The sequence below is a fragment of the Caretta caretta genome, chromosome 1 (genome assembly GCF_965140235.1).
Source record: "Caretta caretta isolate rCarCar2 chromosome 1, rCarCar1.hap1, whole genome shotgun sequence".
Lineage (NCBI taxonomy): Eukaryota > Metazoa > Chordata > Testudines > Cheloniidae > Caretta > Caretta caretta.
In genome coordinates, this window is record NC_134206.1 from 257,718,598 (window position 1) to 257,744,155 (window position 25,558).

Genomic DNA, 25,558 nt, shown 5'->3' on the forward strand with positions numbered 1-25,558 from the left:
TTTACTTTGGCAGGATCCAGAATTCTTTGGGGGCATTGTAATGTGATAACATGACCTTGGGTACATTGTTGCCCCATGTTATGCCTTACCTTGAAAATAAGCGCGAGCCCTTGCCTGGCTGCAGTAACGTGGGGGAGGAGCAAGTGCATCCCTTGCATCGGAGACTGCTGCTCTGCTCTAATCCATGTGCCACACAGCGCTGGGGACAGAGGCCTAGTCTAGTCCTTCGGATGTGGGGAAAGAATGGGGGAGTGAGGTTTTTGTGGGTGCGGGTGAAGGATCAGGTCTGGGGGCAAAGGAAGGACAGGTCTTGTGGGTTGGTCAGTAGAGGGCTGGGGGGCAGAGGGGCCGCTGCGGGGATGGGAGAAGGAAGGAGCGGGCCGCAGCGCGGTCCTTCACCTTCCCAGTGGATATTTCACAGGCCCCTTGTGACCCTGCAGCACGATGACATGTTCTGTGACATCACACTGTGAGGTCACGGGCATGGCTGTGTGACGTCACTGCGGTGGCGAGCGCTACAGGCCCTCCCTTCACTCAGCGACTCCCAGCGCTCCCCCCCGCGGCCACGCCCTCGAAGAACAGAAGGCCGCTTGCTTTCGTCACGCGTGGGCGGGGCTACGAGACACACCCCGTCCTGAGCCGGGGGGGGGGGGAGGTCACGTGACGGGCGCCCGCGCTGTCAGCTGATTACTGGGCTGTGCTGCGGCGGCGGCGATGGAGTTTCTCCTGGGCAGCCCCTTCAGCTCCCCCGTGGGGCAGCGCATCGGTGAGTCCCTCAGCCCCCCCTTACCCCACGTCCCGGCCGCTCGGACTCCGCCGCCAACTCAGCCCCCTCCTCTGGGAAGCAGCGACAGCAGCTGGGTGCTGGGTCGGCGCGAGCGGCTGGGCGAGTCCTACGGCCGCAAGGCGGGATTGACACGGTTCTGGCCAATAAGGAGGCGAGGCTCATTTGTTTGACTGGCACCAGCGGCCAATAGGGAACGGGCGGGGAGGCGGGTCCTGGGGGGCTCCCCTTCCAGCCAATCCCCGTGCGCGGGGGTCTCGGAATTTTTCTTATTTAAAGGGCCCCGGTGGCGAGAGCCACGTCTCCTGCGAGGGGGCGGGGCTGGGAGCGGGCGTCCGGCCTCACAGTTCTCTGGGGCCGCCTATTGGCCGGGGCGGCGGCGACCCTACAGTAACAAACCTGGCGCCTCTCGCTGCTGGGCGCGCCCGAGAAGGAGCTCACCGGAGCCGGGCGCCCTCGCCTCGGTAGGGGTGGTAGGTGCCTGTAGAGGAAGGGAACCGCAGGAACAGCCCATAGGCGCTCGCTGTCGGGAGGGGAGCTGTAATATCTGCTCCCTGCCCTTGGAGCCGCCCAGCCCGACCGGTGCAATTATTGGGGCCCCAGCTAGTTTTGGGGGGAAGGACACATGCACATGGCAGCTTCACAGCCAGCCCTACAGGGCAAGGGTTGTGCATGCGGCTCTAAGTTTATGGCACTGTAATACATTGTAAGGAGAGTGATCACTTTAGATAAGCTATTACCAGCAGGAGAGTGGGGTGGGCGGAGGTATTTTTTCATGCTTTGTGTGTATAAAAAGATCTTCTACACTTTCCACGGTATGCATCCCATGAAGCTGAGCTGTAGCTCACGAAAGCTCATGCTCAAATAAATTGGTTAGTCTCTAAGGTGCCACAAGTCCTCCTTTTCTTTTTGCGACTACAGACTAACACGGCTGTTACTCTGAAACCTGTAATAACTGTATGCACCTGGCCCTGCCATAGGCTAATTCCTTACTTGGCTCCTCACACCCTCCATCTTCTCGTGGCGTTATCCTTCTCGCCCCTGCCACAGGCCGCAAGACCCGTGATCAGTCTTGATAGAAATCTGTGGGAAGCTTTGGCAAAATCTGTGGAATTTCTAACAGGGAAGTCTTGTTTGTATTTGCTAATCTGTTTAACTGAGCTCTCTTAATTAGGGCATCTTCCCTAGCTGAAGAATAGGCTCGTTCAGTGTAAACCTGTTATGTTTTAGTACTATATTGATTTCTACTCATTGCGTTAGTTATTAGCTGGAGTTTTTTTAGGATTGGGGCCTTTTCTATAGCACCAGGTATTTCCCCAATGCTTTACAGATAGGGCAGGGAATGTGTCTTCATCTATCAAGTTTTTAGAAAGGCAGGATATCTTAGACGTACATCACCTCTAAGAACTTGAGAATAAATAGCGTCCAATCCAAGACCTTGCAAATCTAGGAAGAATGGCATTCCTCTTAGTCTGTGGCTGAGTTTAACGAAAGGAAGAGAGGAAGCTAATATAAAGATAAAAAACTAAGGGTAGAACAAGAAATTGGAAAATTGTTTTAGAGAGAAAGTGCAAGAAAGGACTGGAGCAACGAAGCAGGGAGGGATGCACAGTAAGTTTTTTTTTTTAAGTGTTTAACAAAGTTTCCTTTAAAAATATGTATAAAGACTGCCTGCTTGTGTGGTGTAATATTTTTTTCAATTTTTCAGGGAAATCTTGTGTCCCTGGGAACTAGGCCTGTCCTTGGTTTCTGGTCCTTTCCTTGTTTGCCTGTCAGTTTCAAAGTGTTTTGTTTCAGACTTTGCAACCTTCTGCAGACTTTCTTTGACAGCCTGAAGGAAGTCACTCACTAATTGAACCCGTGATACTGATGACAGGCTGTTTAAGCACGTTTGCCACAGGAATCCCTGTGGCTATGCCACCACCACCAAGCCTCTGTCATGTCAGAGACCTACATTCCTCTCACCCATGGGGGCCTTCTAGTTCCTTCCACCCTGCTTAGCCCTTCCTCTCTCACAGAGCTGAGTCTACAGGGTGTCATAGGAGAAGTGGGAGGGAAGTTTGCTTAGCTGAAGAGAAGAAGAGTGGATACCTTTTTCTCCCTTCTCTTCCCTGCCCCTGCCCCCACCCACTAAAACCTTCTCCCTGATACCCATCAAAATCATCCAGTGGATTTCCCATGACATTCTATTCTGTTCGGGTTCTTACGGTGCACTCATCAGTGTGGTATCTGAATGCCTTTCAGTTGTGCTTTAAGCAATGTGACTAACATCTGTCACATGCTTGTTCTCTCATCCTCTCTTCAAGAAGAGAAGCGTGTGCAATGGAGTGTCTTGTTTTGGAATTTACACAGGCGCACACCCATGTTGCTACCTAGCATCAGGCACCGAGACAGGGTGCCTTGGTCTTTCATCTTGAAACACTGGCCCCATGTTTATGTTGCTATAAGTGCTATTCATTCCAAAGAGCCCAAAGCACTGTGGAAACTATAGAAATAGAGCACTGCTGAAGTGTGGCACGCTCTGGAGTGGAGGGCAGCAGCCAGGTCCACAGTATGTGGTACAGCAGTGTGGGGGAAGGGGTCGCTCATACAGTGATTCCATGTAATCTGTAACAGACAGCAGGCAGATGCATTGTCAATTATTTTCTGGAGGAGCATTCTCCTGGACCCTTCAAGAATAACAGGTTTCAGAGTAACAGCCGTGTTAGTCTGTATTCGCAAAAAGAAAAGGAGTACTTGTGGCACCTTAGAGACTAACCAATTTATTTGAGCATAAGCTTTCATGAGCTACAGCTCACTTCAATTGGTTAGTCTCTAAGGTGCCGCAAGTACTCCTTTTCTTCAAGAATAAGTGACCCTTGATTCCTGAAGTGAATGGATCCTGCATGTTACATTTGGTCAGGTTTGCTTAAACCCACCCTTAGATGCTACAGACCTCCACTTCTTTCCCTACCTCATGTCCTGGTTGGAATGGCGGTAACCAGATCATGACCAACTTCTCCTGAATTCCTGTTTCTGATGTAGCGGGGGTTTCCAGGCAACAAGTCAGCAGCAAAGGGAGGAGGCCAGTGTATCCTGGGCTGTTGACGGAGGGGGACATGGCAGAGGAGAGCCTCGTGTCTGCAGTACTTGAGATGTGAGAGAGAGGAGAGCCCAGAGGGGTGAGGGTGTTGTAGCCAGTGATGAAGAAGCCAGCATGGAGAGGGTTACAGTTTTACAAAGGTGATGGGGAAAGAGCTGGCATCTATAAATGGGAACACGTTCTTTCCCTTTGAGCACTGCCTCACAACGCCCCTGTGATGTTCTATTATGCTCACTTTACAGTCAGGTAAACCTGAGACATAAGACAGTGACTTGCCCAGTGTCACGCAGCAGGACAATGGCTAAGTTGGGTATAGAACCCATGAGTCTTGAGCACTAAACCAGCATAGTGCTACTATTTCCAGTGGTCTGCAGACTCAGAAAGATAATAGTGCAACAGCTTAAATGACTAGGGGAATGAAGCAACTTGGTGTGTCTGGTTTGTAAAGCCTGTAAAACGCTTTGCAGTGAAAGACACTGAACACAGTAATAAAAATACTTTGCACTTCTGTGGTGCATTCCATCTGAGGATCTCAGTACTTTACAGTATATCTTTGTTATTTTTCATTTGGGGAAACTGAGGCTCAGAGAACCTCAGTGACTTGCTCAGCAAGTCAGTTGCAGGCCAGGAATAGTTTCTCCAGCTCTGGACTCTCAGTCCTGGGAGTTAACCACAAGATCAGGCTCTATCATGTTGTTATATCCTGAAGGCCCTTCCCAACCCAGGAGGCCAGAAACTTCCTTTTAAAATAAGAGCTTTGACCAAGGAAAGAAACCTCCCAATCCACAGAAAAACATTCCATCTGCCGAGTGTGTGGATTTTCTGCACATGAGGGTTTCTGTGGTCCCTAAGAGCTACAAGAAAATCCCTAAGAGGGAAAAAACACAACAGTACAAGGAAGCTCTCCAAGTGTAACAAGGCCCTAGAGACCCTAGGGGAAAGGGCAGGGAATCACCCATACCTCACACTCCCAGACCTTGACACCTGGAGTTTAAAGAAAATTGCAACACAATGCAGAACAAACAGAGCTTGGTTGTATCAGGGGGTGGGAATAGCTTGGAGAGAGAGGTCTGCCACTTCCTGTGGGGATTTTAGAGTAGCAGCCGTGTTAGTCTATATTCGCAAAAAGAAAAGGAGTACTTGTGGCACCTTAGAGACTAACAAATTTATTTGAGCATAAGCTTTCGTGAGCTACAGCTCACTTCATCGGATGCATAAAGTGGAAAATACAGTGAGGAGATTTATATACACACAGACCATGAAAAAATGGGTGTTTATCATACACATTGTAAGGAGAGTGATCACTTAAGATGAGCTATTACCAGCAGGAGAGTGGGGTGGGGGGAGAGAAAACCTTTTGAAGTGATAATCAAGGTAGGCCATTTCCAGCACATTTCCAGGAGTTAACAAGAAGGTCTGAGGCACAGTGGGGGGGAGGGGGGGAGGAATAAACAAGGGGAAATAGTTTTACTTTGTATAATGACTCAACCACTCCCAGTCTCTATTCAAGTCTCTATCCTGTGGGGAGGCATAGAGGAGTGTAGTATTTAAGGAAGATGATAAATAGGAAGAGCTAATTTTAGAGGGGGGGTGGGGTGGCAAAGGCCAGGGAGATATGAGGCCGTCCGTTGTGATGTACAGAGGTGAACAAAATATAATACACCAGAAACACCCTCTAAACACCCACCATTGAAAGGAAAGAAGTGAAGCCAATGCAGCATCCCCTCCCCACCTCCTAGAGGTCCCTCCATCCCAGCTCCATGGACTTGGGGCTTGCAGTTTCAGGGGGTGAGAGAGAAGAGAATCGGAGAGCAGCTGTTCTCTTCAGCATGCCCCCCCTCAGAACCACACAGGTACCTGAAAGCTAATGCTGCTGTGATAAGCATTAACACCGCTTCAGGGCCTGCACCCCTTGGAAGAGCCCAGCACAGAACAGGTATTTGCAGTACAGCTTAGGAAACCGTGCTGCCTGATGGAAGGGGAGCAGGGGAAGAAGTGTAAAGGCCCAGCTGCCCACAGGTTTGGAGCAGCATGTCTCTGTGGATCCTCAGCCTGGACATGGTTTTGAACCACACTCCCTCCCCTCTCTCTAAAGTGGAAACCCCTCCCTTTGAGGGAAGAATGTAGATAGAGTTTGAATTGTGGAGACTTTCCTGAGCTTGTATCTCCTCCCATAGGTTTCTTCACAGGAGGGGAAAGCATAGATCTTGATAGGGAGATTTTGTACAGGATTCTGAGTTGGACAGGAAGCCAGGGAGAACTTGGCTGGAGGGTGCATTGTCTCTGATGTCACTTTCTGCTGGATCTCCATGGTCATGATCCCATGAAATGCTGAGCACTCTCCACTCGAACTGAAGTCAGTGGGAGTTGAGTGCTCAGCCCTTTGCAAAACCTTTTAAAACTAGACTGAACAAAGCACTACAGGGAATGTTGGCAAAAGGCATAAGGATGAATTGGAGGAGGCTCTGGAGGGGATTATAGACTCTGACTTGTTACTGGAGAGCCTTTCAGAATATAGATGAAGAGAGGAGTTTCTGGGTGGTGGCTGACTTGTGAGGGGTTCTTCAATGCTGAAGAGAGGGAGGAAGGAGACAGAGGTCTTGGAGGCTGATTGACCTCTTCTGTCTCTAGCTTCTCCAGTACTCTGACTTGTTTGCCACATGACATCTTGCTGCCACAGGAATGGTTGTATGAGATCACAAATCCAGCACCGTGCTCTCCCCAGCAGGATTGGGAAGGAAGAGGAGAGAGACTGACAAATTAATAAAGTCCCTAGGTCCAATTCAGTCTTGGAATGAGCAGATGCACCTCCACTGTACTACTTATGCCAGGTCTGGAATTGACTCCCATCTTTAGAACACAAATAGCTTTGATAACTTAGTCACAATAAGCAGGAAAATTTTAAAGAGCAGGCGGGGAAAAAAAAAGTGAGATTCAGTTCTTCGCTCATATATGCCTGGGCATTGGAGCTGCTGTTTGAGGGAAAAGAGGAGATGATTTGGGTTTGAAGCATGCCAGAATTCCCAGCAGCCTGGATTAACCTGACCAGCCCATAGAGCAATATGGTTCCACAAGGTTCAGTGGTTCCTCAACATCTGGAGCTAGATTAACTGCCAAAATTAAATGGCTCTGAAGTTTCTATGGGGCGGACGTGCAGTCAGCTTGGAATGTGCTATTGCCAATCAGATTCCAGCTCTTGGGAATGCCATAGGATATTCTCTGATGACCTCTGCAATTTGGAATGTTGAGAGGCCAATCGTATTCACAAAAAGAACAGGAGGACTTGTGGCACCTTAGAGACTAACAAATTTATTTGAGCATAAGCTTTCGTGAGCTACAGCTCACTTCATCGGATGCATGCAGTGGAAAATACAGTGGGGAGATTTGTATACACAGAGAACATGAAATAATGGGTGTTACCATACACACTGTAAGGAGAGTGATCAGGTAAGGTGAGCTATTACCAGCAGGAGAGCGGGGGGGAAATGTTTTTGTAGTGATAATCAAGGTGGGCCATTTCCAGCAGTTGACAAGAACGTCTGAGGAACAGCGGGGGGAATAAACATGGGAAATAGTTTTACTTTGTATAATGACCCATCCACTCCCAGTCTTTATTCAAGCCTAAGTTAATTGTATCCAGTTTGCAAATTAATTCCAGTTCAGCAGTCTCTCTTTGGAGTCTGTTTTTGAAGTTCTTTTGTGGAAGAATTGCCACTTTTAGGTCTGTAATCGAGTGACCAAAGAAATTGAAGTGTTCTCCGACTGGTTTCTGAATGTTCTAATTCTTGACATCTGATTTGCGTCCATTTATTCTTTTATGTAGAGACTGTCCAGTTTGGCCAATGTACATGGCAGAGGGGCATTGCTGGCACATGATGGCATGTATCACATTGGTAGATGTGCAGGTGAATGAGCCTCTAATTTTGTGGCTGATGTGATTAGGCCCTATGATGGTGTCCCCCTGAATAGATATGTGGACACAGTTGGCAATGGGATTTGTTGCAAGGATAGGTTCCTGGGTTAGTGGTTCTGTTGTGTGGTGTGTGGTTGCCTATAAATCTCCCCACTGTAGTTTCCACAGTATGCATCCTGTGAAGTGAGCTGTAGCTCACGGAAGCTCATGCTCAAATCAATGTGTTCGTCTCTCAGGTGCCACAAGTCCTCCTCTTCTTTTTGCGGATACAGACTAACACGGCTGCTGCTCTGAAACCCATCGTATTCAGGCTCTTGTGCCTCCTGCCTTAGGAATCTATCGCTGTTCTGTGCAGTACTCGGGTTCGCAGGCATCAGATTGCATGAGGTGCAGACAGCTCATGTACTAATTACAGCTCATGAAACAGGGCCCTGCTTTTTGATCCTTCATGTGAGCAATAACAGACTTTGTTTTCCGCCAAAGCTCCAACAAAGCAGTAAAGTCCAGGATTTCCTGTCTCGGAGAAAACGCCATCGTCTCTTATTGAGCTCAGATAGTCCGTTATTGCATAGGAGCCAGAAGGATTATAAGGGAAATAACTCCAGCTGTCTCAAAGAGCAGCCTGGATGTGCAATGCTGAAAACAGGTGTTTTAAAATGGTCCATCATGAGATAATAGAAGTTAGAGGCAGAAAAGGCCTGTTAGATCAGCTAGTCCAGCCCCTACACTGTTTAGGGTTGTTCCTGGTGCTTTGTTTTTGGATCTGTTTCACAATCATACTCATATCTTTCCATGCACCCAAATTAGGGTTGGCAACTGACTCCATCCCCCACTCCTTCTGTCACTCGGTCTCCTACACCTAGGGTGACCAGATGTCCTGATTTTATAGGGACAGTCCAGATTTTTGGTCTTTTTCTTATATAGGCTCCTATTGCCCCTCCCCCACCCCCGTCCTGATTTTTCACATTTGCTGTCTGGTCACCCTACCCACGCCCTCACTCACTTACTTTCTCATTTTCACTGGGCTGGGGCAGGGGGTTGGGGTGCGGGAGTGGGTGAGGGCTCCGGCTGGGGCTGCGGGTTCCAGGTCGGGGCCAGAAATGAGCGGTTCAGGGTGTGGGAGGGGGCTCTGGGCTGGGGCAGGGGGTTGGGGTGTGGGCTCTGGGCTGGGGCCAGAGATGAGGGATTTGGGTGCAGTAGGGGGCTGGGGGTGGAGCCTAGGGGTTCGGAGTGTAGAAGGGGGCTCTGGGCTGAGGCAGGGGGTTGGGGTATGGGAGGGGGTACGGGCTCTGGGCTGGGGCTGCGGGTTCCAGGGTGGGGCCAGAAATGAGGGGTTCAGGGTGCGGGAGGGGGCTCCAGGCTAGGGCACAGGGTTGGAGTGCAGGGGTGTGGGGGTGGGCTCCATGATGGAGTTTGGATGCTGGAGGGGGCTCCAAGCTGTGGCAGGGGGTTGGGGTATGGGAGGGGGTGCAAGGATTGGGCTCCCGGTGATGTTTACCTCGGGGGGCTCCCCAGAGTGGCGACATGTCCCTTGCCTCCTAGGCGGAGGGGCCGGGTGGCTTTGCATGATGCACGCTGCCTCTGCCCGCAGGCGCCGTCTCCACTGCTCCTATTGGCCATGGTTCCTGGCCAATAGGAGTTGCAGAGCCGGCACTCAGGGCAGGGGCAGTGTGCGGAGCCTCCCTGGTCACCCCTGCACCTAGGAGCTGAGGGACTTGTTGCCAGGATGCGCACGGAACCAGGTAAGGAGCCTGCCAGCCCCGCCAACTGGATTTTTAACTGACTGGAACCGGCAGGTTCCCTTTTCAACCGGATGTTCCAGTCAAAAACTGAACACTTGGCAACCCTAACCTAAATACTGCTCTCTACTCTGATACTTTTTTTTTTTTTGAGTGTGCATTGCATTTTTAGCAGGTGCACCACCTGTCATTGGCCACAGCCAGATAGGATGGCTGAATCAGTGAACCCTGGTGCATTCTTTTGTGGCCATTTGTGTACATATATGTCACCTATTTGGAATCCTCTCTGGTAGGTGAACAGCCAGCCAGAGGAGTGTATGCAGCTTGTTTGCATTCCTTTCTGAAACGTAAATACCCTCCCAGACCTTGAAAGGATCTCTTTGCATGGGGGTGATACAGCTCACTGTGTGAAATCAGGCCTAGGAAAGTGGGGGGAGGGTGCCTGCAGAGGCTATTCAGGGTTGAGGGGGGGAGGGTTGAGGGACTCTTGCATCCAAAGGAAGCCAGGATGGTTGTGAGCAGCTTTCTTTCCACCCCCACCCTCCAGTTTCTCTTGTTGCTGAAGATTGTCCAGCAGCCCCATCCATTGCTGCCTCTTCTCCTGTGAACAAGTGAGGTGGCTCCCTTTCTCCATCCACGTGTGATTGGGTTTTTTTGTGAGGTGGGAGAATGGTGTGCTTGTGTACACGCCCTTTTCAGTAGAGTGTGCATGGTGTTACTTGTGCCCTTCGATGCAGGTGGACTGGTAACAGACAGTGTGGCAGAGTATGCAGCTGTCTTGGATTTTGTGCTGAGGTTTATAATGGGCAGGATGTACCCACCGGAGTACTGGGGAAGGGGGGAAAGGGGATATCTCAAAGACCAGCATTTTAAAACTTATTTATTGAAGTAAAAAGGGTCACCTGATCTGCCCGGAGCCTTCAGGGTACAGCAGTGGGGCAGGAGGAACCGACGAGCCAGACCTTTCCAGTGCTGCATTAAAGGGAGCAGATTGCTGGGCAATCGCCTGCCTAGATTTCTAATCTCTGAGGGATGCATAGCCATATACACAATGAAGGTAGCCATGGGCTGCATTGCAGAGTGTGTTCCCACTCCTGCATTAGTGGCATCATATCCAGAAATGCAGGGATTTTATTTTATTTCTTTATCTAGGAGTAGCAAAGACCTTCTCTAATCCTACCCCCCGCTGTCTTGTCCCTGCCCCCTTTCCAATGCCAGCAGGGAGGGATGCATTGTAAGGGACTACAGTCTTCATCAAGACCATTAGCTGTTGCTCTGATGATAGTAGAATGGTTGGGTCAGAAATGGGGAGGAAAGACAGATCTGCAGAGGGCTGTTTCTGAAGGGGAGGGAGAGGGGCATTTACATGACTTGAAGGGCCCGATATTCCAGAGAGCTCACAATGCTGAGTGCTCAGCACTTTTGAATATCTGGCCTTTAATTAGGTGCCTAAATGGGGCTGAGCTCTTTTGAAAAACCAGGCCCAGCTTGTGGCTGCTGCGCACTTGAAACTCTGTCCCTGAGCTCTTCTGAAACTCTGGCCCCGTGTGATCAGTGAGCAGTTTAGAAAATGGGATGGGGGGTTGGGAAAGATCCTCTCTGGTCCCTAGCACTTCTGTGTGTGTGGCATGCCGATCAGTTGTATTGTATTTACTTGTCTTCCCATGCCCATCCCTCAATTTCTCTATATATAGAGTCCCAGCTGCCTGTCTGCCTGGTTAGTGTTATTTTCCCCCTGCAAGCTGGCAGGATTCCTAGCCTATCCAGTCCTCTAACCAGTGGGTGCAGGGTGGGACTGAGGCTTGGCTGATTACAGGGTGGAGGCACTGGTAACTCTGAGTAATAGCAGCTTGTTGCTCAGGATTCAGCCATGAATAACATCATGGCAAATTCAGGAACTCCTAATTAAAGGAGACACAGTCAGAGTGGGACTGACATTGCCCCAACTTGGTGCTGGAACCCACTTCCCTTCATGCTCCTCACATTCTAAAGGGCCAGATGTTTTGGTTTCATGGGAAGAGAAACTTAAAAACTAAGCAGCTTTTTGTTTTTGTAGGGCCTACATAAAAACAAGGGGCGTGATTCTGCTCTCACTTAAAGCAAGAGTTAAACCAGAGAAATTGAGAGAAGGATCTGGCCCGGTGTGGTGTTGCTCCCCTTGCTGGCTGTGCAGCATTGTTCCCATTACAATGTCACTGTATTTTGGAGTTCACTGGCCACGCCTTCCCATCTGAGCCTCTTCCCCTAAGTCTGCACCTAGTGTGAAGCTCAGTGAGGTAGTGAACAAAGTGGATGGGCAATGCTGACTTGGAGCAAAAACATTGCTAACCAGTAAAGCTATTTGCAATAGTGCCACCTACTGGGCAGCAGGCTCCCCTCACCAGGCTGGGTTGGGATTTTACAGGGATATTCTGGCCACATTCCTTTTGGTTAAGATTCCTGGAGGGGCATCATTTTGGCAGCCTGGCTCCCACCACCATGTGAGAGCAGCCTTTCATTCCTAGGTGTCCGCACTCCTCACAGTTGACTACTGAGCAATAGTCAGAGGCAAACCAGGGCCATTCTTAGCCTTGTCCTGTTTTTCCTTTCCCCAGAGAAAGCTACCGATGGATCCCTGCAGAGCGAGAACTGGGCCCTCAACATGGAGATTTGTGACATCATTAACGAGACGGAGGAAGGGTAAGGGAGCTGGCCCCACTAAGCGATGTGCATGTACATGCTGCAACCCCAGAGTCTGCTGTGTATGCATCTCCAAAAACACACACAGCCTGTACAGTCAGATCTCCTGGCAGCATGGGTTGGTGGGATTAAAAAGCTGGGTCACTGGAAACTCCCAGGGTAAGGGCTTTGGTAGAGGGAGTTAGAGGGGCAGCCTAGCTAATGTCAGCTGCCAAAGGCCTCATTCGTTATGCCCCAGAATTCCAACATGGGGAGCAGTTTATCAAATGGGCCATCAGGTTCCCCACTTACACCCGATTCAAGCAAGTTCTCATCCCCTCTGATGAAGCAAAGTTTAAAATTCTTTTATTCTGTTGTATTCCTTCTTTATAGCTTGCTGTTTCTCTCCCTGGGAGTTGTGCTCTCAGGTATTTTCATACACAGTAAGTCAGACCTATGCAAGGGGGTGGGAGGTCCAAGGTCCCCTCTCCCTGAGCAGCCCTAAGACAAGACATTCAGAAATCCAGGGAATGCCAGGCATGTTAACTTGGGACCCTATAAATAACCCTCAGTGGGTTTGCTGGTGAGCTCCAAAGGGGCCATTCCCTCTGGCTGCAGAGATGTCAAGAACAGTATGTAACAGGAATGATGCTACATGAAATCCAAAACGGGGGCTTCGCTGCTCCCTCTGTCCCGCCCACAGCAGCATGGGATTGGAGTGAGAGCTCCTAGGATGGCCCAGTCTCCACTTACAAAGCTTTTTATTATCTTTGTTAGCGCATCTCAGCAGCAACCTGTAGTATCTCTTCTGTTCCAGTCCTGGTGTCCTCACTGCACACACACTCCTAGCTCTCTCCTTGTCCCTCAGGCCTAGCCTGCAGTCCTCTTGCTGGTCCAGCTCTGGGCCCCAGACAGCTCAGCCAATGCACCTCAGTCCTGACCTGCAGCACCCCCTGTTATTCCCATCCTATCCCCCATAAAATGCACTTTATTCTGACCCTTCGGCACCACCTGCTATTACAGCCTTGACCCCAGTCTCGGTCAGCTCTGCCAGCGCACGACAGTCCATCACCCTGTCCTCACGCAGTATTGAGGTGCACTTGTGCCGCAGCACTTTCATCCTGACCAAGAAAGTGTGAAAGGCACCAACTCAGTTACAGCTTGTCTCTCTCGCTCTCTGACATGACACTGCCACTGTGTCTTCCCTGCATTGCAGCTGGAAGTTCATTCCATCGGTGGTGCTTTTCCTAGGGTTTCAGGATAACATCTCTGCGTAGAAGTGGAATTTCCCCCTTCTGGCACAGGATTTTGCTCTGTCCCAGCTGGTGAATCCAGGAATGTCGTGTTCCTAGCGCAGCTCCTTTTGTCTGCTCTTTCTCGCTCTCTCTGCCTCGCTCTGCACATGGTGGATTGTCAATGGTGTCAGCACAGGTGCCCGTGGCTCCAGGAAATGTAACTTGCTAGTGTTAACGACTGCTCCCGAGGCAGAGCCACCACGGGGAACCAGCTCACTCGTTGTTGCTTTGGGCCACCGCAAAAGCCTGGGGGCAAATCGTTGGCTGATTGCAACCCTCACTGCAAGTCCCTGGAAGCTGGCAGACATATTGTTTTGTGTCTCTTCAGCCAGTGCAGCCCCCTGTGTAATCTTTCTCCAGGCCCAAAGATGCCTTCCGAGCCATAAAGAAGCGGATCGTAGGAAATAAGAACTTCCATGAGGTCCTGCTGGCTTTGACAGTGAGTGGTGTGATCCCTTTCTCAGCTCCATGAACCCTGCTGTTAGGCTAGGTCCTTGGGTTGCTCTACCATTGGCCCTTGCCATCTCCAGGGATTACCACAGTACAGCTCAATTGGTCACTGTCGGAACCAAATAAGACAGGGAGGTTATGGAGTTGTCTGTGGGAGTGGTATTCACAGTCTGGGAGTGGGGACAAGGGGCCTTGGACTAAGGTGTGGGATGGCACTGTAAAGGGAGTCTGGGATCTGGAGTCAAGAGGATGGTGCAGCGGGGACACTTGCATCTTGGGAGCTGCAGAGTGAGTGACACCATGTGATTCCTGCTGTCTGAGTAGGGAAGGCCGGGGTTCCTGTAGGAGCCAGGGCTCCCCACGCCCGGGCATGTGGCAAATCTGGCAGGCTTTACTTCAAGTGCGATGAGGGATACCATCATGTGGGGTTTTCCTTTTAGAGCCCTGTGTACCAGCTGATCCTGAATTGGCTCAGGTAAAGCCACTCCCCACCCTTCAGCTAGGAAGCTGAGCTAGCCAGCAGTTATGAGGATCCCACCAAGGTGAAGGGTCCCTCCCTCCACCCCCTCCTTCCTCCCACTTCTCACACCTCTACCGTGTGGACATTCCATCTCCAGACACCTGGAGGATGTGTGGTGGAAGCGTTGACGCCTCCCCTCAAACTGAAAGGCGGGGACTCCATTCCCGCCAGTTAGAGGAGCGAGGCAAACTGGTTGGGATGGAGGGGCCTGTAACTAATGCCCCTGTGACTCTGCAGGTTCTGGAGACGTGCGTTAAAAACTGCGGCCACCGCTTCCACGTTCTCGTGGCCAGCCAAGATTTTGTGGAAAGCGTCCTGGTGAGAATCATCCTCCCTAAGAACAACCCACCCACCATAGTGCATGACAAGGTGCTGACTCTCATACAGGTGAGTGAGGGACGGAAGGAGTCGGCAAGTCTGATTGCCTGGCAGGGCCCCTCTCTCTCCTGCCTCCAAGCACTTGGCAAGATGCTGGTCAGTAGGGGAGCAAGGAACCAGGGTATCCCACAATGCTGTGCTGAATAACCACTTCTAGGCCACCGGGCCTCACCCCCACAGCTCTTCCAGTTCCTGGAGCCGAGAATGGGATGTGGATCTCTGGCTCAGCAGTGCCAAGCACTGATCTCCAGAGCATGGGCCCTGACCTGGGTTATGTTGCCCTTAGGTGCTTGTGTGGAAGGGTGCATGCTTTAACTGTTCATGGTATGCACGTCTGCTTCTCTCCCCAGTCCTGGGCAGATGCGTTCCGCAGCTTACCAGACCTGACAGGCGTTGTAGCTGTCTACGAAGACCTGAGGAGGAAAGGCCTGGAGTTCCCCATGACTGACCTCGACATGCTGTCGCCCATTCACACACCGCAGAGGGTAAGGGGGGGTCTCTGATGGGAGGAGATATGGCTGCTGCCATATGGGGGCTGTGGGGCTGGGGCTGGGGCATGGGACTGTGACTGCAGCCAGCCCACAGAGCTCACCTTAGGAGTAAGGATCTCTGATTGCAGTCTACATGTGGGGCCCTGTGTGGGTGGAAAGGGGCTGTGCCCAGAGCGCAGAAGCCATGGGAGTGGGGTGGTGAGGGGCACACAGGGGCCCTAGAAGATATGGTAAGGAGAAACAGGCAGAGCTGTTGGAAACAGACAGTGAGTTTGTATAAACATTCCTCTCTAGCAGCTGTGTCCTCTCACCTGTGAGCTGTCTGGTTCCTCTCTCTTGCGCTGTGCTTGTTCTTCTCTCTCTCTAGACTGTGTATAGCTCTGACTCTCCATCCGAACAGAACTCGCCTGCTGGCGACTCCCCTCAGGGAGTAGACTCCATCCTGCATCCTGTCTCCTTGCCGGGGGGGCCGGGTGCCTCCAGCGATGCCCCCATCACACCCACACCAGAGCAGGTAAGCAGAACACAGGCCCAGTGCTGCTGCTGCCGCCTCCCCTCGCTTTGAAGCTCTTGGTCACAACACAGCTGCCCCTGGGCTCCCCCTTCCTCCGGACGGTGCTGCCCCTCTAGAACGCCCTAGGGACTCAGTCACGCCAAGCTGCGATGTCACCAACACGGAGCAGTGACATCCCAAAGGAATCCGCCCAGGATGAGCTTAAAAAGGAGATGGCATCTTCTGATGCACAACCACACAGGTGAGGAGTGGTGCGGGGACACAGAGATTTTACAGGAACAGGCTCCTGGCTTCCATTTCCTCAACGTCTCATCATGGCAACAGTTTGCTCAGCCAGTACCTCATTTTCATCTCTTTGCCCCACTCCCAGCTGATTTTTCTCCACGTGTATGAATGACTCTCCTGGCTGTCAGCTCTGCCCGGGGAGGAAGTGTCCGGAAGCCAGTGATTCCACTCTTTTCCCTGTCCATGCTCCTCCACGCTGCCATTGACTCAACATGACATCAGATTCTCACCTCCCTTCCCCTAGAAGGATGGAATTATCCAGCTTCTAGTGGACTTAGTGCCCTTGCACTAATGGGAGGTGAATTAACTGCTCTCCCAAGGCTTATTAGCCACTTCTGTCACTCAACGCAGGCTCACGCTCGGACTGAGGTTAATTTTGTTCACCTGCACTGTTCGTTTTGCAAGTGAGACTCTCTGAATGGTTGCAAAGGGGAACCTGGGTCACAACAGCAGCTTGTACCAGTGCATAAAATGCAGGAACTCAGCCTGGAGATTGAGGCCTGGCAGCAGAAGGTATTGGTGGTGGCCTGGGTTCTATCTCCAGCAAATGGAGCCCCGTGAGATGGTAACTAGAGGGCCTAGAAAATTCCCAGCTGGTAGAGCTCCTGAGGCTGTAACCAAGGAGTCAGTCATGTCTGCCGCAGTAGCAGTTCTCTTAGCCCTTAACCCTGTAGCCTTCCTTAGCCCAGGCTGTGGGCAGTCAGATCCTGGTCAGCACTTTCCTCTTGCCTTTGCAGATTGGGAAGCTGCGCAGCGAGCTGGAAGTGGTGAACGGGAACGTGAAGGTGATGTCCGAGATGCTGACAGAGCTGATGCCCGGACAGGTTGAGCCCTCTGACCTTGAACTCCTTCAGGTAAGGAATCTCCAGCAACGTCTGAGGCGGAGAGAGAAATACGAAGAGCTCGGCTAAGTGCTGGCTCAGTGAACTGAGTGGTGTTCACACCCTGCAGGGAGAGAAATTGCACTTAGCTGCTAGGGGGCTGGGCATGTTACGGAGAGAATTATTTAGGGCGGGCTTTCACAGAGTATAATGAGGAGTGACAGGATGAAATTTAGAAAGGGGAAAATTTAGTCTGAACTGCAAGGAAAAGCTGCCCGCCAGTGAGAGCTGTTAGGCCACGGAATAGTCTCCCAAGGTGGTTGACTGTCTATTTCTGTCTGGGAAATAGGGCATTTCTACTTAACCAGGGGCCCAATCTTTAGCTTTCCCGAGCTGGGAGACCCAACCAGGCCAGTAACCGTAAGAGCCCCTCATGCTAGTATCCATGGGCTTGGCTTTTACCTCCTCGCTGGCAGAGACCCAATAGTCTTCGACTATTAAACCCAGAGCCCCCAATGCTGTGAACTCTCAGGCTACCCCTGTGTCCTTGGCCTGACCATTGCTGTTCCTTCTTCTCACCATGGGCAGGAACTTAACCGGACGTGTAAAGCAATGCAGCAGCGCGTGCTGGAGCTGATCCCCCGTATCCTCCACGAACAGCTAACGGAGGAGCTGCTCATCGTCAACGACAACCTCAACAACGTGTTCCTGCGCTACGAACGGTACCCCGAAGCCTCGTGCCCCCATCCTCTCCCTCCCTGCCTCTCACACAGCAGCCCAGCTCTCTCCCAAGGAACAAACCACGGGCTCGTTCTCCCATGGCAGCTCCCATTCTGCCCCATGTACTGTCTGTGTCTTTCCGTGAATGTAACTGGTAAGGCCTATCAACCCGGGTCCACCGTCTTCCCTCGACTCAAGAAAACGCATGGTTGTCTCCGCTCCAACTCGTGTTGGTTCATCTCTGTCCCTTCATGATGCTGGCCTTTGTGTAATTATTGATGGGACATAAAGAGATCTCTGCAGCACAGCCCTGAATGGGCAGATGGGAGGAGGGATCTGCCTTTGGGCTGCATAGGAGAGCTTCAGAGCAGGCCCCCAAGCCGCGAGGCTGCTGAGTAGAACAGAGAGGGTAGATACCCAGACCTCTAGCATGGGCAGAGGCATCGGCCACTCTCCTACATTCCACCTGCCCCTCCTGTAATACTAGTAGGAGATTTGAATGAATCCTGGGAGGAAGCAAGGGGATTTCCCCCTCTCCCATCGAAAAGGAAAAGCTACTCCTGGGTCACTTGGGGTGGGAATACTTCCAGGGGGGCATTAGACCCTTTCCTGTGCCATCCGCCAGGACATGCCCCCTTTGGATTTCCTCCAGTATCTGTTACCTTGGGTCAGACTCAGGTCCCAAACAGGGGTCTCTCCTTCCTCCAGGTGTGAAGGGGCAGGCCGAGCCAGCCCTTGGAGTGAGGGGTTAAGCCAGAAGGATCAGGGTGAATAATTACTTGAAATGCTTGGAAGCCATGAAAGCTCTTGTGATAGAAAGTCGTCTCATTTCACCTCTTCCTTGCAGGTTTGAGCGGCTCCGGGCTGGCCAGCCCATTAAGGTAACTCTGAGCTCCCTTCCCGTGCAAGGTTCTGGGCATCTTGCAGATAAGAATGTACCAAAGCCTGGTTTGCATCGTCCATGCCCTGCTGTTTTTGGGTTGGGTGGAGGGAGAATCGCTGTGCCTTTCTCACAGGCTGTAAGCACTGCTCTGAAACCCAGCTGGTCTGCTGCACTGGCACGTGGGAAAATGTTTCATTCCCAATCCCAAAGTCTCGTCAAGGGCTGGCAGCAATGTGGGTGTCCAGCGTGGTCTCTCAACCTGGGGGTTGTGACCCCTAGACCGACGGCAGACAGGTGTCGGGGTAGCAACCACCACGCTCGTCTTGTATTGCTCAGCGATGGGCAGGTCCCTGCGTGGAAAAGGATCAGAGGCACCAGAATCAGCACTGCTGTGGCCTCTGAGCTAGCACCTGACCTGCTGGCATCCAGGAGAGACGGGAGGATGGTGACCTAGGGAGAATTTGCTTTGGCACCATTCACAGCCCACTCCCTGCAAGGAGAAGGGGGCAGACCCTGTGGCCTAGGTCTCTTGCTGAGGAGGGCCTCCGTCTCAGATGCACGTGGTGAGGGGAACGGGCAGGGATCAGTGAGGGCTAAGCCCAGGCTGCAGGAGTAGAAAATAACTCTCCTCTCTCCCCAAAGGTCCCAATTGAGGTGGAAAACAGTTGGATCAACAAGGGGCCCAGTGCTCCTCTGATAGACAAGCCGCCCGAAGCTGCCAACAGCCTCTCCTCTCAGCTGGCTGGCATAAGTAAGTAACCAAGCAGTGGCCTCTACTGGGTGTGGAGCTCCCCAGGGAGGGGCACAGGGGCGTCAATTGGCTAATGTTTGTAGAGTGCTCTGGGGACAGGAGGCATGAGGGAAATCAGATGCATTGTTTGTAATTATTAGGGTGTGACTTAACCTGTCTTGAAGAGACATCACCCAGGAATCAGTGCAGAAAGCTGGTGAACCTGGTGCTCTTGATGGGCCCTTGTCTGAACTGCAAATGCATCCATTGAATAGCCGTAGAGATGGATTCTCCCCTGCAGCCACTGCCCAGAAGGAGAGGAAGGGGGCCCCGAAGCAGAAGTTGAACATTTTTTAATTAGCATCAAGCTTTCAGACTAGCTCCACAAGCCTCCACTCTCTGTCTCATGGTGTGTCCCTTGTGCTGTGGATGTACCTTGCTCCCCTCTTGCCCCCGCAGATCTGGGCTCCGGCAGCGTCAGTGCAGGGCTGCAGTCCCTAGACAGCTCTGGCAAACTGGAGGAAGCGTTTGACATGTTCGCCTTGACACGGGGCAGCTCGCTGGCTGAGCAGCGCAAAGAGTGAGTGGCGGCACCTGTTTTCTGCTCCCCTTCGTGTTCTCTGAGCGTGTTTGATTGCAGGGTACAGGGAGGAAAAGGATCACCTGAGTTGGGAGACCTGAGTTCCCAGCTGCTAATCGTTCCTGAGAGTCCTGAGGCTGAGGAGGGAGCCAGCGCTTTCCATGTACTATTGTGGGGCAGGGTTTCTGCTCTCATTGCTTTGCTCTTAGCTGTTTCCCCTAAGGTCTTTGTTATGCCCTGTTAGGGATGGGAGAAGGAATGTCTGTATGTCACTTGCCTGTTGGTCACAGAGGGGGTGGCTGGGCTGGGCAATAAGGGATGGATACATAGGACTGGAGTGGTTGTGCCTCTTTGGCGCTGTCTGAATTTTTGTGTAACACAATACCCCAGGTGGGCTGGCAGCAACGGGGATTGAACTTGGGACCTCTAGATCTCAAACCATGAGCACTTAGCGGGTAGCAGTGTGACCTAGTAGATAAAGTATTGGACTGGGACTCGGGAGACTTGGTTTTTATTCCTAGCTCTGCCACTGGCCTGCTGGGTGACCTTGGGTAAGTCAATTCCCCTTTCTGTGCCTCAGTTTCCCCATCTGTAAAAGAGGAGGAGATGATGGCACTGCCCTCCTTTGTCAAGTGCTTTGAGATCCGCTGATGAAAAGCGCTGTGTAAGCACTATTGCAGCTTCAGCTAAAGAGCCCAGCTTCTGTAGCTCAGCCTCTGCCCTTGGACTAGCCACTAGAGAGCCACGCTCTTTGGTTAATCTTGGTTCTGGTGCCTGTGCTTCAAGTTTAAAACCATGAGCTCCCAGGCCCTAACCCACAAGAGCGCGTCGTGCTATCCTCTGTTCCTTACAGCAGACCGAGGGAGTCTTTAGGATTGATCCTTCCCCTGCCCAGTCTGCCTCTCACACTGCTTCTGGGAATTGAAGCTGCAGCAAAATAACTTACAGCTTTAACTGATTCATTCTTAGCAGCTTTAGCCAAGTGAGACGGAGTTTATTAACCCCTTGAGTGGAGCTGGTCGATATAGGAGCGTTGCTGATGAGGAGCAGGGCTCTGGATTAGGAATACAAATCACCCCACTAGGTGGGCCAATGCTCTGTGAAATCTCGCCCTGGCCTGCTGTACGGGTTTAGATCCTTGATCCATCTAGCCTGCTGTCCTGTTTCCAGGGAGTCCAACCGTTAAACATTCTGGTTCATTTCTGGTTCATGTTCATCGATATTTCCTAACTCTCTGGTTCAGGAGTGGCGGAAGCACCCTAAAAGTGGGAGGCCACAGGTGCCCGAACCATGGCCCCACCTCCATGCCACCCTCAAGGCCCTGCCCCTTCTTCCCGAGGCCCCACCCTTGCACTGCCTTTTCCCTCCAAGACCCTGCCCCACCTCGTTCCACTCGCCCTCCCTCCCTCCCCTGTCGCTCGTCCTTACAGCTGGTAAAAAGCAGGGGGGGCGGGGGCATGGCCCCTGCCCACCGCCCCCATTCTGGCACCCCTGCTCCAGTTTGCCTCTGGTTCAGGCACTAACTTAGAATGATGGTTCAGTAACTGGTTCAACCACGCTGAACCTGTTTGAACTGGTTCAAATACATTCCTGCGGATTAAGGTCACGCACTCTTATGTTGCCGTTGTAACTCCTAGCAAAAGAATACAGTGATACATATTTCTTTCACTGTAGAAAAACGATTTTTTTTTAAACAAGTTCTTTGCACGCACTAGTACAACATGGTCCAGAACTCTGTCATATTTCACCGCTGAGGTGACAAACTGAATGTCAGCCCAGAAAATGCCCTATCTTACTACACTGCCTTGTGTAGCAAGAACAAGCAGGAGGAAGGAGGAGGCAGAGAGGGGAGGGAGGTGTTTTGGGGGTTGTAGTTCCCTTCTGTGGGAAGTCCTCTATCTGGGCACAACAGCCAAGAGAACTACCCATCCCAGAACCTCTCTCTTGGCTCATCTCCTCCTCTGGCTTCCTGGGAAGTGTAGTCTCTCCCCCTCTCTTTAAGAGTGCAGCCAAGACAGATCCTTTCTCAGTACCCTTCTCCCCCGAAAATGCTCCCTCATTGTCTGATTATTGAACCTGTTGTTTTGAACCAGTTACCGGGTTTTGGTTTTTTTGGTTTCAATTCCAGTTTGGGCTCAATGTGACTGAGAGGTTTTCAGGTCATAGTTTATTGTGGTTCACTCAAAGCACTTCTCTGAACCTGTTTTCGGGTGCGGTTCAACTCCCTGCCTGTTTCTGCCGGTGGCCAGTGCTGACTGGACCAAAGGCCAAACACTGACTGCCTCTTCTGCTAAGCCAGTTCCACCTGCAGAGCTTGCCAAGTGGACGTGAAAATGTGCAGTTGTGTGACAGAAAGCCTGGTTCCCGGGTCGATCCAGGCAACATTTTGGCTTGGTAACTAGCTCTCTCTGCTGCCGCTGGAACACATGTTGTTGAGGGGGTTGTGCTTGAATACAGGCACCGATGAAAACTCATCTGGGTCCCAGGATGGACGTACCTGGCACAGCACTTAGCACTGAAAGGTTTAATTTCTGTCACTTTTACCAAGCAGTGGTTGGGCTATAACCTGAAAGCAACCATGTGAGGACGAGGGTGCACAGGCTGTGCGCGTGATATGCTGCGGGCAGAGTGCTTTCAACGGGCCATCTGCAGAGAGCTGGGGTGCAGTGGAGCTGCATGGACAGAGGCAGGATGGGGAAGGAGCATCGTAGCCAACAGCACCTGATTTTGTAATGAAACCTGATCTCCTGGCACGTGCTCAGTGCGCTCCCTTCCCCCACCGTGCTGGACGGCCGTCTAGGGGCTGGGCAGGAATGGAAGTGTATCCTCGCCAGCATAACCCGATCCTCCAGGGACAGGGACTTGTGATCGTTCCAAAAACGAGGCATCTTCTATTTATTTCTCGCCACCCCCTTCAGCCGGCTCTCGCCGCCCTTGCGCTTGCTCTCCTGCCGGCCAGCCTCTGCACTCGCTGACTCAGGCTTCCTGTGCCACCAGCCCTGCGTCTCCCTCTCTCTGTACTGAGCTGCTCCCCCGCTGCTGTCGGACCAGGGCGCCTCTGCAGGAGATCCCAGCAGTGGGGCCGGGGCGTCTCCCTGGCCCCGTGACTCATGAGTACCTGGGCTCAGCAGTTCTGGAAGCACCTCAAGCCCTTCTTGCCCTTCTTTCTCATCAGCGGCATGGTGGCAGTGCTCTACTTCATCCTCAACGCCATTGTCCACAGCGGGCCCTTCACCGACAAGAACTTCTTTGAAAAGTTTGAGCGCAAGTGGCCCAAGCCCTTGCCCTCCAATGAGAGCAGCTAGATGACGGGAGCTCCCCAGCTCACAGGCCTCCAGCGCTGGGACGTCATCCAAGGTGGCTTCATTCTCCTGGAATAGGAGCTAGTCTCCCTGGCCTGCACTGGTCCGATGAGGACTGCAAGCAACTTGAGAGGGAGTGACGTAGAGGAGGAGGCAGATAGGTGGTGTGTGTCTGAAAGAGAGAGAGAGAGATCTTGGGTGAGATGTGTTTGTGTGTGGCAAGGTCGTTGTATTTGCACACTCATGGGTGTTAAGGCCAGAAGAGACCATTCTGCTCGTCGGGTCTGACCTCATGTGTTACACAGTCCGTGGAATCTCAGCCGCTAGTGGGTTTATGACTGTCAGTGAGGGTGTGATGGGTGGGGTCTGTTTGGGGGACGTGTTTGCGTGGGGAGGGGTGAGGTGGGTGAAGTGTGCTTGTGTTGGTGCGGGTTTTTGTTTCGCTCTGGGCCCTTGTACAGCCATTTAACCCACTGGTCGGTGTGTATTGTGTTCCCCTCTCTGCCCAGTCCAGAGAAGATGTCCGTCTGTTCCAGATCTCGGGCTGGCTCTCCAGCTCTCGCTTTTAGCTCTGGAGGTCCCTGGTTTCATCCTTGGTGTTGGCCAAGATGGTGGCCCGGCCATCGTACAATAATGTCCCAGTACCTTCTTGTGGTACCTCACAATCTTGCTGCAGTATTTGGGTTGGACCTTACTGTAGTGTTTCTAACAAGCCAGGGTTTGCACACATCTGAGATCTCCTAAATCTCTCAGGGAGATCTTCAGGGTCGCAGCAAGCAAGCTGTAGTGTGGTCAACAGCCCTGAATATTTATATGTATGAATTCCGCTAGGAGCTTGCCCCCTTGTGTATTCCTGCCACTTCTATGCTTTCACTTTAGCCTGCTGCTCTCTTTCAGGGTAAAATATGAAGACCCCCAAGCAAACAAAGGGCTGGCTGGAGCCCTAGATGCCCGGCAGCAGAGCACAGGAGCGGTAAGTGGCCGTGGGGCTTTCCACACCCCACCAGTAATGGGCCCATCCTTCCTGCCCAACGGCAGTGCCAGTCAACGAGGTCCATTAGGGTAGAGCCTCCCAATGTATTTCATGCAAGCCAATCCTTAACCGGTGTGATGGTGGTAATTTCCAGTCGTCGCTAAACCTGGGCCTGGATTGGATTTGGTCCCGGAGTGGTGTGAGGCTCCCTATCCCCTTCTCCAAGCCCCCGAGCAGAGGTGGACTCCTTCTTTGTCCTGTAGACTCCCGCTCCCCACCCTCCTGGAGTTCTGGATGGTCAGGGATTGACTTGCTCTGCTCCCATCCTCTCCTCAACCTCCCACTTCGAAAGCAGCCCTCAGTGCAGCCTCTCTCTTAAGCAGATGGAACCTAGAGCTTCCATTGATGGAGCCCCACTAACTAACTGGATGGTGCAGCAAGGAATGGTGAGGAGGCGCGTAGCCGGTGGAGAGCAAAGAGAGCCGGGGCTGCTGGGCTAGGGTTTGAAACTGGTACAGCGTCTGGGCACACACAGCAGGCAATGGGAGAATGGCTGGGCAATGAGGAGCCCGGCCAAACCCCAACATTCCTGAAGGGCACCCTGGTCTGGGCAGGTAGTAGAGACTAAGAGGAAAGAAGCCAGAGGCTGTGGCTCCTCACCTGGTGTAATCATGCCCTAGGAGAAGTCTGTAGGGATTGAACCCAGGACCAAAAGCATAAGCATCTATCGCTTTAGCGAAAGGGCCGGGTCTGGATAGGTGCGCCAGTCTGGTGTTCCGTCGCTGTCAGCCTAAGCAAGGGCATCATGATGAGTGCTGGGATTTGAACGGCTGCTGACCTCTGATTCTCAGGACTGGGGAGAGTGCAGTGCACATTACCCCAGTGTGGCGTGTTGTCCCTCTCTGGTAGCTGGACAGTGTAAATCGGTTTGAGGCTGCTACTGCCTCGAAGCTACTGAGCCTGGTCCTTCAGCTCAAGCAGCAGGGCCTGTGCTTTTAGACCCAGAGGTCTCAGGTTCAGTCCCTGGGGCAGCAATACACTCACAGGGCTTCTCCTTTCAGGCTGAGGCTTCAGGCTTCCTAGCAGCGCCCAGCCCAGAGAAACCTCTGGTCTGGGAAGTCCCCACACGCTGTCCAGTTAGCTTGTAAAAATCTCTACTCTCTATAGCCTTGGGGATCCTGCTCAGGACAGATTGAAACCTCCATAATCGCAGCCTGCCCCCCACCAACCATGGTAACTACCTGAGGGCTTCTCCTCCCAGAGGAGCTTCATCTTGACACCAGGGAGGCTGTGGCAGTATCTGTCCAGAGGCAAGGGACTGGTTTGGAGGATCCTGCTCTTGGGAGGAGAGGGTTGCCGCTGAGCTTGGCTTTGCTGTTCCTTGTGGAGGGTTCCATGAATTTGGGAGACGAAGGGACAACAGCCTCCAAACGACCACCT

At 52.1% G+C, this 25,558-nt stretch overlaps 1 protein-coding gene across 3 annotated transcripts in view; it reads left to right on the forward strand.

Moving 5' to 3' along the window:
* Positions 1 to 648: 648 nt before the first annotated feature.
* TOM1 (target of myb1 membrane trafficking protein) overlaps positions 649 to 25,558 on the forward strand; it is a 28,035-nt gene continuing 3,125 nt past the window's right edge. Inside the window, exons 1-12 of one of the 3 annotated variants that reach the window (XM_048832706.2) lie at positions 649 to 766; positions 12,113 to 12,197; positions 13,832 to 13,910; positions 14,679 to 14,828; positions 15,170 to 15,304; positions 15,678 to 15,824; positions 16,847 to 16,963; positions 17,519 to 17,652; positions 18,498 to 18,531; positions 19,176 to 19,284; positions 19,723 to 19,843; positions 24,043 to 24,118. In XM_048832706.2, the coding sequence (XP_048688663.2) occupies positions 715 to 766; positions 12,113 to 12,197; positions 13,832 to 13,910; positions 14,679 to 14,828; positions 15,170 to 15,304; positions 15,678 to 15,824; positions 16,847 to 16,963; positions 17,519 to 17,652; positions 18,498 to 18,531; positions 19,176 to 19,284; positions 19,723 to 19,843; positions 24,043 to 24,118 (1,239 nt within the window). In that variant the 5' untranslated portion in view covers positions 649 to 714. Of the gene's footprint in view, positions 767 to 1,151; positions 1,249 to 12,112; positions 12,198 to 13,831; positions 13,911 to 14,678; positions 14,829 to 15,169; positions 15,305 to 15,677; positions 15,825 to 16,846; positions 16,964 to 17,518; positions 17,653 to 18,497; positions 18,532 to 19,175; positions 19,285 to 19,722; positions 19,844 to 24,042; positions 24,119 to 25,558 lie in introns of those variants that run through there. The other 2 variants (XM_075123506.1, XM_075123507.1) reach the window with 2 other exon arrangements.